Raw genomic sequence first — 12,869 nt, forward strand, 5'->3', positions numbered from 1 at the left:
GCGGTCAAGTTTGGCGGTTACGTGCAGTATGTATCTAACTTAATACAAGTCCATGAAAGGCATAGCAAAGTTAACAGTCAATCATATACCAAGCAAGATAATTGTGCCATACAACGTATTTTCGATCTGCAGCTTGGGGATTTGAGTATAAATGTTAATATTCAACAAGAATCATTGATGAATAAGACGTCGATATGATGAAGGAAAGTTAAATGCAAAAAGTAGTCTCCCGAGTATTGCTATTTGCGGCGGTCGGAGTATTTAGAATTGAAGCTATTGCTACGTGTTTACAAAATTGATAGGCCTAGATGATGTAGCAAGCATGGCATAGTGTATTTGAAATTATACTTTACAATTTTCGACATTCGATGGAAAAGCATCTTCCTCGGCATATCAAGAAAAGGGTAATATATCTTACATTCAACACCATAGGGGCACAGCAAGATTGGCAGATGCGCACAGTATCGTTACTGATTGGATAGCTTCCGCCGAGACCATGGGTATACTTAGCTCAAACCTCAAAAAGGAAACCAGACATTACTATGATGATCCCTCATAACATAAGCGATCTGGAAATATATACTGGCCTCGGGAGATTTTGAAGATGCACAGTGAATTTGCAGTGCTTCATTCAGTCTCACGATATGCGCCTCTTGAAAGTCTCATACCGAGGATCAAATCATGCCAAAACACATAAGCAATATACTATCAGGGCTTTCTTGAAAGAAGACATTCATGATTTCTACTTCGCCCATAATATCGTCTGAAACCTTGAGCCTCATACACCTCATTCATCATCTCCAGCGAATAATGATTCATGACTTCACGTGGTACCAAGTCTCCCTTCTGTGATTTTGTTGCATATCTGCAGGTGTATATAGTCGCTAGTGTATCGTGGCGTTGCTAGCGTGTAACGTGTTTGATCTCTCGCCAATTTAACTCCCATGGTCGCAAATTAACGCACCTCAGACGTGCAACAGAGTTTACGACATGCGTATATCATGTGTTAATCGCCTAGGCTGACTGAGGTTTTGTTGCACATCTCGATGCGCTTTGCTAATCGCTTACTAGCACTTTCTACACAAATTAGTAAGTGACTGAGCTAGCGATTATATATCAGGCTAGCACATAGGCTAGCATATATACGATTTCTAGATATGCAACGAAAGCTTTTGGGAGGCTCGTGCTTAGCCAAGTCAGGTAGTGAATAGGTGATAGGGCCACGTACGTTAATGCTAATCGTCCGACAATATTCGGACTGTTGTGCTTTCTTATACCCATTCGACACTTCTATAAATTCATTGCCTTTGAATGCCGGTGATTCTAAAGCTACATAACATCGAGCTATGAGAAATAGAATTCTGTCATGTCAACATCTAATTACAGTTGCAAAATTCTTCTCTTCCTAATTGATTCAAAAGATAGGTATTCACAAGATGAATACTTTGTAATCTTGGTCTCGTGATTACTAAGTTTCAATATGCGTTGAAGTTGGATCACTAAATTATATTGAAGAATCTACATAGAGATTACATCTCTATTCGATGATAACCTATAAATACCGTTCTCTCACTGACAATAACACATGTATGCAATCCACCACAGTGGAAGAGTGCCAAAACTAATGTTGAAATGTACATTTCTCCGCATTCCTGCGTGGACAAACAAAAAGATCACTATCGATTTAATTCCCCGTTCCATGAAGGGTTTACTGTATCCAGTCATTAGCCATATCTTCTGTCCATATTTTCCTCGTAGTTAATCATTACCACAATATATGATGACTTGAGGCACCGTCGGAACATGATAGATTTGACGATGAAAGCTTGGGTGACTTCTGGACTCAGATCGATTACGAAAGTCAGGGTCTTCAAGCTTCCAAATTTGCACAAGGAGAACAAAAGGCCGATATACAATAATTCTTCCGACAACAACCGGCTAGGTTTGACTTTGATGTTATGACACATTCACTACTGACCGCTACTCGACTACCATCAAAGCACTTAGTAGCCTCGAATATCTTGGTCCATGTCTCTAATCTACCACATCACTGATTTGCACGGCCCAAATTCCCTTTTCTAAGTAATCGATCTTTGGGTCTGTAGTCTAAATATAGAGTAGGTTTGGGTTATCCCCAGACATCAAACGTCATTTCTTCATTCCGGACCATTGGATCCATCCACAGACAAAATGCAGTTTTACCTGACAACTACAGACGAATGTTTCTTCGTAGAGAAAAACGAGCTAGCAATCCTCAAACGAGGGTTAGATTTACCACAGATAACAAGACCACCTGAATTTCTACCTGAAAAGAACCTATTCGGAGCTTGCTATGCTGGAGATGATATATTTTCATCAGATTAGGAGTACTTGGAAAATATAAAAACAGTTGGGTCTTCATATAATCTTTTACACACATGAAAGGAGATTGCAAATCTTGAACGGACTAGAGTCATCTACGACAAGGAATAGTATGAAGCTGGAGCACTGGAGTTTGAGCTAGGAGACTTTGATCAAAGCAGAGAACAACTACAGGCCCGAGTAACAAATAACAACGACATTACTGAACATTCGGAGAATTCCATCGTGTCTTCAAGAAAACAGAGAACAGATGACCATTTGTGAAATTCAGCCTGAAGCCTTAGCATTGAAACATCTAGACCTAAAAGTTGACATGTAATTCACTTAACAAGTATCCCTTGGGGCCTGATATATACTTCAAAAATGTCCGGTCATTATCCGACTGAAGTTCTAACATCAAAGCACTATCATCTGAGGGATCTGAAAGGTATCAAACTTGTGTACTGGGAAAATAATTAATGAGAGTATGTTGTGTAAGATGAGGACAGGCAACAAGCATATCATATACTGTGCGAGCGAATCTCAACAAATGAAAGTAGGAAATAAGATCACAAGCCACCGCAGAACGACCATAATACCCTCAAACGATACGAGATATGTGCAACATAAACAACTGCTTAAACAGAAACCTCACTTGGTCATTAACTATACATCGAAACAAGATGATTGATTCTGTAAAAATCATGCATAATCGTCCTAAAATTTCCAAGTACTCATTAACACAATATCGAACAGTAATATTCGATTTGAAAGCAGCTGTAACGGATCTATATCTTTATCAGCCGACGACGATCTCGATTCTGAGATGTCTGCTTAATCAGATCTCAACAATGACGATATAAAAACATCCATCTCAGCTAGCTTTCAATTCCAAGACCTCCAGCATAATCCACATCCTCACGCGTAGTACAGCAACACCAACAATCATTCTTAACAAACAAAACACCAGACTTCATCCCATTCGCCTCTCTCTACACAGCATCAAGTCCAGCCTCAAAAACTCGACTTCAACAGAGAAATACAAACTCATCACCTCGTGAAAGCTATCGACAAATTTCCCACCTAATCTATATGTTCACTAGAACCATTGAACATCCAACATCCCAACGTCCCAACTGCCATAACAAACCCCATAGCACATCCACATCTCCGCTTTATATTCCCACAGCCCCCCTCCAGGACAACAACAACCCCCAAAAACGCCCGTTTGGCTTAGCGGTAAAGCGCATCACTAGTACTTGTCTCTCTTCGATATTGCTATGATGAGATCCTAGGTTCGATTCCTAGAACGGGCATTCCACAATACCATCTGGTAATGATTATCTTTTTGCCGAACGAAACTATTTTGCTCGAATTCTTGTCAGCTCTTGAGACATTTATTTTCAGCGAGCAGGCAAGAAAGATGATGCGAGAAAGAAACAGAGGACTGGAATGAAGAGATGTTGGAAAACGAACTTTTAGGTAATTCGACAGTGAGTGTGTGGGTAATGGGTGGATAGGAAGTGGGTAGGCGATGGACAATTTAGGGCTGTGGGGTGGGGTGGATGGAAATGTAGTCTGAGTGGTGAGAATTTGGTGTGTGCAATCTATTTTGCAAGTGTGAATTTATTATGATTTGATCAGAATGAACGAATGGATGAATGGTATTGCAATTTGTAGATAGAATTGTTAATAAATATAAAGATTCATTATTATGGTGACACTGCAAGAAATAGAGAATGAATGCAATTGTAGTACTAAAAATCAATAAAGCATGAATGGATGTGATGTCTGATTGGTCCAACAATTACATTGATTGAATTCAGAGTTTTATCAGATGGACAGACAGTCGAATAGATAATAGTTGACTTTATTGCGACATCCTGTCTTTCAACTACTTGTGAATAGTAAAGGGACGCAGGCAAATTTGATTTCAAATGATGTTGTGCTGTGAGGATTTGTGGTGGGAGGTAGCAAAGCGTCGAGATTAGATTTAGCTTCGGTGGGGATATCAAATGTTTGTCTTTGAGGGCGAGTATGAGCGAATGAAGACTTATTCAGAAGATCTGAGTAAATCAAAGGACAAACAGGTAAAGCTTCGTAGAATTTCACAAGCTAGGTTCAATCTTCCAAGTGGGTGGAAACGGAGAGGTTTAAAGTTCATAGGGAATTGTTTTTGGGTATATATTTTACAGTTATCATTTCATGGCTTTTCTAGCCAATTATATATGTTGTTTACTGTGCAAAATGTTAGCACCACAGTCCATGAATATCTCAGCGAATAAAACTTACCTCGAAATCAGCAATCTTAAGAACCGCCTTTCCAAAGTTCTTTCCTCCAAGCATACCAACGAATCCCTCTGCCGCATTATCGATTCCCTCAGTAACACTCAAAGAGGCCTTGAAGCTTCCATCCGCCAACCACTTAGCAACATTCTCGTCTCTTGCCTTAACATGTAATGGGCCCATGTTAGCATCAGCCACGATGAAACCTCTCATTGTGATTCTCTTTGCAACAATATTCATCAAGTTCTTGATAGGGTATCTCTCGGCTTCCGGTTTGCTGTACTCGCTAATCATACCGCAAGCGACGATTCTACCGTGATCGTTCATGGCATTGATCGCAGCTTCTAATTGTTCTCCTCCGACGTTCTCGTAGTAGATATCGATACCGTTTGGTGCGAGACGCTTGAGAGCATCGGCTGGCTTCTCGGTCTTGTAGTTGAAACCGCCATCGAACTTCAGTTCGTTGGTGATGTAGTTTAATTTGTCGTCAGAACCAACGGACCCGATAACTGTGAGACCTTCGTGCTTGGCAAGTTGTCCAACAAGGGCTCCAACAGCTCCGGATGCGGAAGAAATGAAGATGATCTCGCCCTTAACAGGCTTGCCGATTTCGTAGAATGAGGAGTATGCGGTCAATCCGGGCACTGAGTGAAGAGAATGTTAGTATGTTCTGGGGGTGAAGAGCATCAAAATAACGTACTGCCCAATGCTCCAAGGAAATGCTTTACGTCCAAGTTGTATGGGTTCTCAATTTTGGTTGCGCCATCTGCGAGTTGTTTTGGGAGAGCAGAGTACTCTTCAGTCCAGATGAAACCGGTGAGGAGATCTCCCGGTTGGAATTTAGGGTTGTCTGACTTGATAACTTTGGCAACAGTGTTATTGTTGATAGGTTGTCCTAATGGGAAAGCTGGGGAGTAGGACTTGGCTTCTGCCGCTCTCATGCGTCCACGTTGGTAAGGATCGAAGGAGGCATAGAAGTTCTTGGTTGTGATACCTCCTGCGGGTGGTGCTTGGTCAAGATCGAATTCACGAGTCTCAATGACCAAATCCTTTCCTGCAACAGGAACTCCCTGAGGAACTTGCTTGAAGATAAGACCTTTGTTTTGAACCATTTTCGCAGTTGAGATTGATGTAGATATAGATATATATTATTGTAGTATGAGATTGTCAAAGAAAAAGCAATTGAGTTTAGCCAGAAGGGATGAGGGGAAATAGACAGATAGATATACATGAATAGTCTTTGTGACTGAATTTTCCTCAGGTATGACGTTCCTGCTAGTGAACGTCTTCATCCAAGCTCAAAGCATGCAAGTTTTGTAGAACATTCTAAAGACTACCTACCTTTCAGGGTCACTATCAGATACTTCATCTCATTCGTTGCTCTTCAAGGACATCTTCTCTCCATTGAAACGAAGTCTCCGTTTTTGATTGCGTGAACAAGACATGACTTGAGGTTGGTGTGAATTGGTAAGCTTTTGTTGAAGAATGTGGATACGAGATTCTGTTTTTGCCCATCGTTTTCTATGGCCGAGGTTGTCGGATCAATATCACTATTTAGAAAAACACCCCGCCAAAGCCGCCACCTTGACAACGAAAGAAAGAAAATGTTCCACACATTATCATAAAATAGCTACTTGAGGATAAACATCCGCTTCTACTTACGACGTAGTAGTTAAGGTTGACTCGGCTGATTCAGAATTATATCCTATCGTAACCTTATGTGTAGATCCATGCTTTGTAGCTTGCGACAAGTATTAGGTAACCGATCTTGCTGAGAAAATGTCTGGTACCTGGGTGGTTTTACCCCTTCATCAGTGAGTTCGCTATTTACCCCTTGGAATCCCAATGCTAACCTCCGAGGCATAGAGACCCCGAAGTTCAAGATACATACAAGATCGAAAACATCTCCAAGCTTCAAACAGATATCCAGGTAATAGGTCCATTTCAATGTATCGGCACATAAAATGCCCCGCTTCGGAGAGTTCTGCAGACTGCTATGCGGCAAATCTTCGTTTTTCTACACGCGAGTCAGATCCAATTGTTCAGCCACCATTATCCGAGTTTTTCACTCTTTTTTCCCGCCGGATTCGGTGGAAAGGCTTTTATGCAAAATGTTATGCTCATCCCCACTGGCATGGAAGAATTGTTCATGTCGTCCCTCTAGAAGAGAATAAAATTGAGTTGATTCCGTTTGCATTTATGCATCTGTTTTTGTGATGGACACGTGACTTTCATCTAGATTATCATCATCGAACGGTTGTCTATTTAGATCCATTGGTAGTTTTCATCATATACATTTAACTCTTTGGAATACTTTCTTGTAGTCAAGAATCAGAAGAGAATATCTAATATTCGAGTTAAAGCGAGAATTCCTGTATCGTCGACTTAAGATACTACCTAAGTAGTTTGCAATTATCATCTTCCAGATACTCACACAGTAGGAGAGGAGGGATGAGATGTATTGGAACTTTTGTTTGAATATGATGTCTTTCCTATTGATCGTTCGAAGCTTTAGAGAATATGGGTTTATGTTGGTGGATATATTAGTCTCTTTGTTTATATCGAATGGTTCAGGTGCAGGAGAGATGTTTTATTGTCCCGCGGGTAGTTTCCTCTCATTATTATCTCCAATTGAGTAGTGGAATGCCTGAATAGAAAGATGTATAATCAAAGGTATACCCTTTCGCTATCCATATCCATATCTATTGAACTTCTAACGGTTCTAAACTCTGAAATTCTGCTTCAAAAATCTAAAACTCCTCGTCCATACATCCCTCCAGACCCAAAGAGAACTGGTAGAAAGACAACCGGCGGAAGCTCCCAAAAGAAATGAAGTAAAGAATGCTCATAAAAAGGTACCTAGCATCAAGTAAACAACAACTCTCTACAGAATCAGGAAATATCAAGATCGTCCCTCCCCTTCTCAACCAATCATCATGTTCATCCAAAAGACAACACAAGCCGTAATCTCGAGTCCCAATTAATGATGTAATTCATCAATATACCCAACCCAAAGTATGCGCTTTCTCCTGTCATAAATCACAAATCTTGTTCCGAGATATACATTTGCATTTTTGAGATATTCACCGAGAGTCGAAATACATTCAGATGATGGGGCGATCAAATCCGATTCTTTTCATGAAGAGATATCATTCTCTGGTGTTCATCTGTTGATATATCATATAAATACACACATCTCCAACCACCAAGTACTCCATAGAAAAAATTCTCTTCAAATGTATATGATAAGTTCTTTTCGCTTTTCGATATTAATGTACCATGTCAAGATTACTAGATATTCTCTGCCCCATCTCACATGAAATTCCTTTCTCATGTCCATTCCCGTCCTTTTCCGTCCGTTTCTCATAAGCCATATATGCATCGCAATATGTATAATCCCATTCCAATGCCCAATTCCATAGATTTCCTTTCCGATTCCAGTTCCATTTCCGTGTCCCAAATTATAACTCCAAGGCCGTTAAACATTCAGCCATTAAATTCACTTCCATATTGGTCTTCTCTCCTTCTCTTAGATCCTCTGACGATTACATATAATTTCTTCCCTCATCCTCTCCAAAAAGACTCTGCACATGATACGTTTCCCAGTTCAAAAAATCCCCTAAATCATGTCCCAAGTTGTATCCCATGGGGATATATTCATCCTTAATTTTAACTAAGTTGATCGGCGAAGGTGGTAGCGAATCATTATCATCATCATCGATTTTCGGCTCCGGAACATTCACTTTGAGCGCCACATCTCTTCTAGCTCCAAAAGTAGGTCCAGACACGGCCTCCACTACTTGTGGCGCACTATCCTGAATCGTTTCTACCCATAGCCCACCTTGATATTCTGGGGTTCTAGGTCTGCCCCTACTGCTTTCACTGGGAATACCAAAGCCCAGTCCAAGTCCGATAGTCGTCGCGCGATTATCCCTTCCATTTTTGTTCTTTCGAGAACTTTTTTCCGCGTCGGTAGCTGCGAGAGATTTTCCTCTCTTGCGTCGAGAAACAGGTGCTTCTTTGACTAAACGTCCGATTCCAGGATATCCGAATCCGCTCCACCAATCGAAAATACTATCAACTTCCGCTTCATCTGCTTCCCAGATGCTTTCTTGGCTAGCGCCTAATGTACCATCATCCATTGTGCCTGAAATTGCCATCTGAAATGCGGTCCAATCGAGTGCTTCTTCAAACTCGGGCCCGGAGAGAGAATCGCGATTAGAGCGATGATAGACATACTCGAGACGGATGGGGCCATGGCGGAAGAGAGGAGATGTGAGGGTATATGGTGTGGAAGGTAATTGAATGTAGTCTACGGAGGATGTACTCGAGTCTTGGGAATATTCCGAATCTTGCGAGAAGCTTCGTTTAGGGGTTCGTGGGGCTAAGATGTTGAGGGGAGAGATTTCGGGAATGGTGGGTAGGAGACTTGTCATTCCTGTGTTGGAACGACTTCGTGGGAGTCTGGGTGGAGAATGTGGAGAATCGCGGGGTGGAGAGGGGAAGTTGAGATCTTCGAATGCTTGTTCAATAGCATCGATTTCGGCATAATCGGGATTCGGGATGTCGGATAATGCTTTTCGACCTCTTTGATGGTCATTTTCCAAAGATTCGGATATATCTGTTGAGGTAAATGGTGGTGGTGAAGAAGAACCAACGATTTGTGTTGAATTCGATGTTTTGTCCTTGTCATTGTTGATGCGAGGTAATAAATGTTCCAAATGAAATGGTTCTGTTGGTGATACATTATTTGGGCTATCCGACGATATAATGTTTGTATCAAGCTTCTTATCCGCATCCATTTTCCGTGAATGTCCCACCGAAGCAATTCCATCCGCATCTTTGGCTGTGTCGGTATTGCGAGCGGCTTCATTTTGAGCATTTTCCAATGAAGCTTTTCGTTCATTGTCTAATTTTGCCTTTTCTGCCTTTTCCTCTAGTTGTTGTAATCTATCCGGAGTCAACATTTCATCGGCTTCCAGTCTGGTGAATTTTCCTTTGAAAACATCAGCCATACTGGCCGTAACATCTCCTAAGTTCCATCTTGCACTTGAATGTGGATGTGGTAGACTCTTTCTCGAGGCTTTGTCCGAAGTAGTGTTTTTCTTTTGTTTGGGAGAAATTGACTTCTTTGCCTTTGAATTAAATGAAGATTTTGGTACAGGAGATTTTCCCGAAAGACTGGTTGAAGATGGACGTTCTTTCAAAAAGTTGGAATTCTGCATTTGATTGCGCTTCGAGATTGAATTGGTCCGTGCGAGAGGTTTACTCGAGGAGGTTGATCGGTTTTGGCGGGTAACGATGGTGTTGTTGATATTCTTGACATTCATATTGTTCAAATCATTAACACTCATACCACTTATTCTGGCTGCTTTGCTATTTTCGAATTGCTGAAATCCTCGAGTGGCAGCTCTTGCATCACCTAAAGCAAATCCCACTGCTTGAAATGCTTCATCCGTTTCGCGAATTAATTGTTCGACGTTATCGGTAAATTCGACCATCTTTGGTACATTCGAACATGAAGCAGATGTTGATATCAGTTTATTATTATGACTGAGCTGTTGCTGTTGATCTTGTCGTTGACGAGAGATATTTTGATGAGAATGAAAATGAAAGAAAGATTTTTCCTTTGATCTGAGAATAAATCTATCGTAAGACTTGGTTGATCGTATTAATTTGTTGGTGGTAGTAGGAGTTTTAGGAATGCTAGGGATACGAGCAACGGTAGGAGTTGGATTTCCTCTGTCATGAATAAGATGATTTAACAACGATGAAGTATTTGGATTATGGAAGAGATTAATATTTGATCCTTCCACTTTTCCTTCCACTTCCATAAGCTTATCTGACGAGGTAGCTTGCGCCTCTCTCTTATAAGAATGTAACCTCAAGTTACCTTGTGCCTGCTGCGGAATTTCTTTCTCTGAAAATACCATGCCAGTATTGCTGCAAGTCTGCGCTTGTGTTGCTAATGGTGCATCACCTGAGTCCAATTTTGGGGGCGCCAGGGTTTGGGGGAAATAATGATAGCGGGGCTGACGATTATGATGCTGATTACTATCATTTATCGGGCTTGGTTGTAAGGTACGAGTCGCACTTCTTAATGAAACACAACTTTGGGACTTGGATATAGTTGGGGACAAAGAACCAATATCATCGTCAATTGGTGTCGATTCTACCTTTGTTAGGTTCGGTGTACTCTTATTCCCTTGGCCACCCACACTTTCATCCACACCTTTATCCATACTTCCGCTCGCCGAGTGATCGTTGAAATCCCAATCGAAGTGTAAAGGACTTAATGGTGACTGTGCCGTTTGACTGGAATCAATCCGGATCTCAGGAGTTTTTCGTACCATGATAGCTGTATTCCTTCGAACCGCAAGTTTGTCGGATTTTGGATTTTCTGATATCCAGAAAAGACTTTCTGGTTGCCTATTGCTGATATTACGATCGTATTCGAAAAACCCATCAGCACTGTTACTCTCTCGATGAAAGCTCATCTGCTTAGGACACGACCCTGACTTCTGAAATGGCATAGTCGCAGAGTATTCAATGGAAAGTGTGACAGAAACAAAGTTCAAGTGTGAGTCCGCCGTGTATATCGATTGAACGAATTTGGGTGGATTTCCGGTTTCGAGATGATGCACAATACAACTTGATACACGGCACAATCATCCGTACGACATTGGCACAATACTCTAACAATGGATACAGTCGGATACCTAAGGTCCGGATATATCTACAAACATCTAATGGGAATGGGTTTCGCATCCACTTGTAGCATTGGGGCTCATCTTTAGAGTTAAAGATCTAGCTCAAAGAATATATTAAAGATAGCCTGCTAGTGCACCGCTTGACGATATATCACAAAACTCGCGTGGTTAACAGATCAACAACATGCATGCCGGATAGCACATCCACACCGACCTCGTGGTACTGGATTCCAAAGGCCAGATTCCTTTGAGTGACAAGCGCCGCCCATGACAAACGCAAAATACCAACAGCTTTCATAACAAATAATAAGTGATAGGCTATACTTCCGATTCGTGCAACAGAAGGAAGAGTGGAGTTGACTTCCTTGGGGCAAATCTCAAAGAGACATCCACTTACTGAAGTTGATTGCGGGGGATCTGGAATTATACAGTAGCGGCAAGGGTTGTCCCCGAGAACTCCAAAAACTCCCATGACGACGGACAAGCGCAGAAACATGTTTGTGACCGAGGCACTGCGCTAAAATTAGATGCTAGTGACGTGATTGTGTACAATGTTTGAAGATGCTTATCTGGCAAGGATGACATTGACTAGTAGTTTGCATAAAGAATGGGATGGTCCATGGTCTGAAGGAGGTAAAGAATCTGTACACAAGTGCAAGAAGCCGCGTGAAGTTGTGTTCGAGAGGGGTTTGTTCGTTCCGGCATTCGGGGATTCGGAGACTTCCACCAAATCTTCATCACCGGAGTTGATATTGATATAGTACCGGCAAGAAGAACGGAATTGATCAAGAGACATTAGGTAGTAAAGAAACAAATTTCGATATCCAAGGTTTCCAAATGAGATGTGCAAACGGTATCAGTATGTAGTGGAGAAAAACGTGGTAGTGCTATGCGCGGTGTGCACTGGTAACTTAGCGGCAGTTGAAATAAATTAAGAGTGGATAATCCCATGTGTGACGAGTTCGCTCTACCCATTTCAGTCCTCACTTATTCTAATTGCAGTCCCTTTTGCATTGGTATGCTCTTTTCGGACTTATACGACCGGGAGAGAAAGGGAAGAGTTTGCTGGATTGTATCTTTCTACTCTATCGTCATGTTCCTTTTTGAGGGAAACAGAGCGACGACGACGACGGCGATGACAACCTATCTCGGCGTTCTTCATATTGACTGAGTAAATAGTACTACTCGTATCCAATGAAATTTGATATCAAAAATGGATTGACATTGCCTATTGCCTAGGTGATTGTTACGCGAATAGGCTAGAGTAAGATACAAACATGCATGTGGTGCACGTGATAGTGGCGCTTTTCCCCCCAAAGTCCCCGTTCCGGGCGGCTGCGAGTACCCCACCTAAGCCATTTAGCAAGAGGCAAGCAACAGAATAGCAACACTAACAAACTGTTGCAAATTACAACCACAACCGCACCCACACCACACCCACCACACCCACCACACTCACCACAATCACAGCCCAGGCTCTTTGATATTCTCCAGGAAGACAATGGATACGAACAGGACTGATTTCTTTTTCTA

The 12,869-nt window shown here is 41.7% G+C and overlaps 4 protein-coding genes across 4 annotated transcripts; 1 reads left to right on the forward strand and 3 right to left on the reverse strand.

Moving 5' to 3' along the window:
* Nucleotides 1–4,575: 4,575 nt before the first annotated feature.
* EAF01_002766 (uncharacterized protein) lies at nt 4,576–5,738 on the reverse strand (the record flags this gene model as incomplete). Its single annotated transcript, XM_038911020.1, has 3 exons — nt 4,576–4,578; nt 4,633–5,270; nt 5,327–5,738. 3 exons carry the CDS (start codon nt 5,736–5,738, stop codon nt 4,576–4,578), a joined length of 1,053 nt encoding a protein of 350 aa, XP_038773942.1.
* Nucleotides 5,739–8,171: 2,433 nt separating this feature from the next.
* EAF01_002767 (uncharacterized protein) lies at nt 8,172–11,159 on the reverse strand (the record flags this gene model as incomplete). Its single annotated transcript, XM_038911021.1, has 1 exon — nt 8,172–11,159. One exon carries the CDS (start codon nt 11,157–11,159, stop codon nt 8,172–8,174), a length of 2,988 nt encoding a protein of 995 aa, XP_038773943.1.
* Nucleotides 11,160–11,487: 328 nt separating this feature from the next.
* Nucleotides 11,488–11,832, reverse strand: EAF01_002768 (uncharacterized protein; the record flags this gene model as incomplete). The annotated part of the gene is made up of 1 exon (XM_038911022.1): nt 11,488–11,832. The coding sequence occupies one exon, from the start codon at nt 11,830–11,832 to the stop codon at nt 11,488–11,490; it is 345 nt and encodes a 114-aa protein (XP_038773944.1).
* Nucleotides 11,833–11,887: 55 nt separating this feature from the next.
* Nucleotides 11,888–12,203, forward strand: EAF01_002769 (uncharacterized protein; the record flags this gene model as incomplete). The annotated part of the gene is given in 2 exon segments (XM_038911023.1): nt 11,888–12,081; nt 12,098–12,203. The coding sequence occupies 2 exon segments, from the start codon at nt 11,888–11,890 to the stop codon at nt 12,201–12,203; spliced, it is 300 nt and encodes a 99-aa protein (XP_038773945.1).
* Between the last annotated feature and the right edge of the window lie 666 nt (nt 12,204–12,869).

Source organism: Botrytis porri (genome assembly GCF_014898465.1).
Source record: "Botrytis porri strain MUCL 3234 chromosome Unknown BPOR_003, whole genome shotgun sequence".
NCBI lineage: Eukaryota > Fungi > Ascomycota > Leotiomycetes > Helotiales > Sclerotiniaceae > Botrytis > Botrytis porri.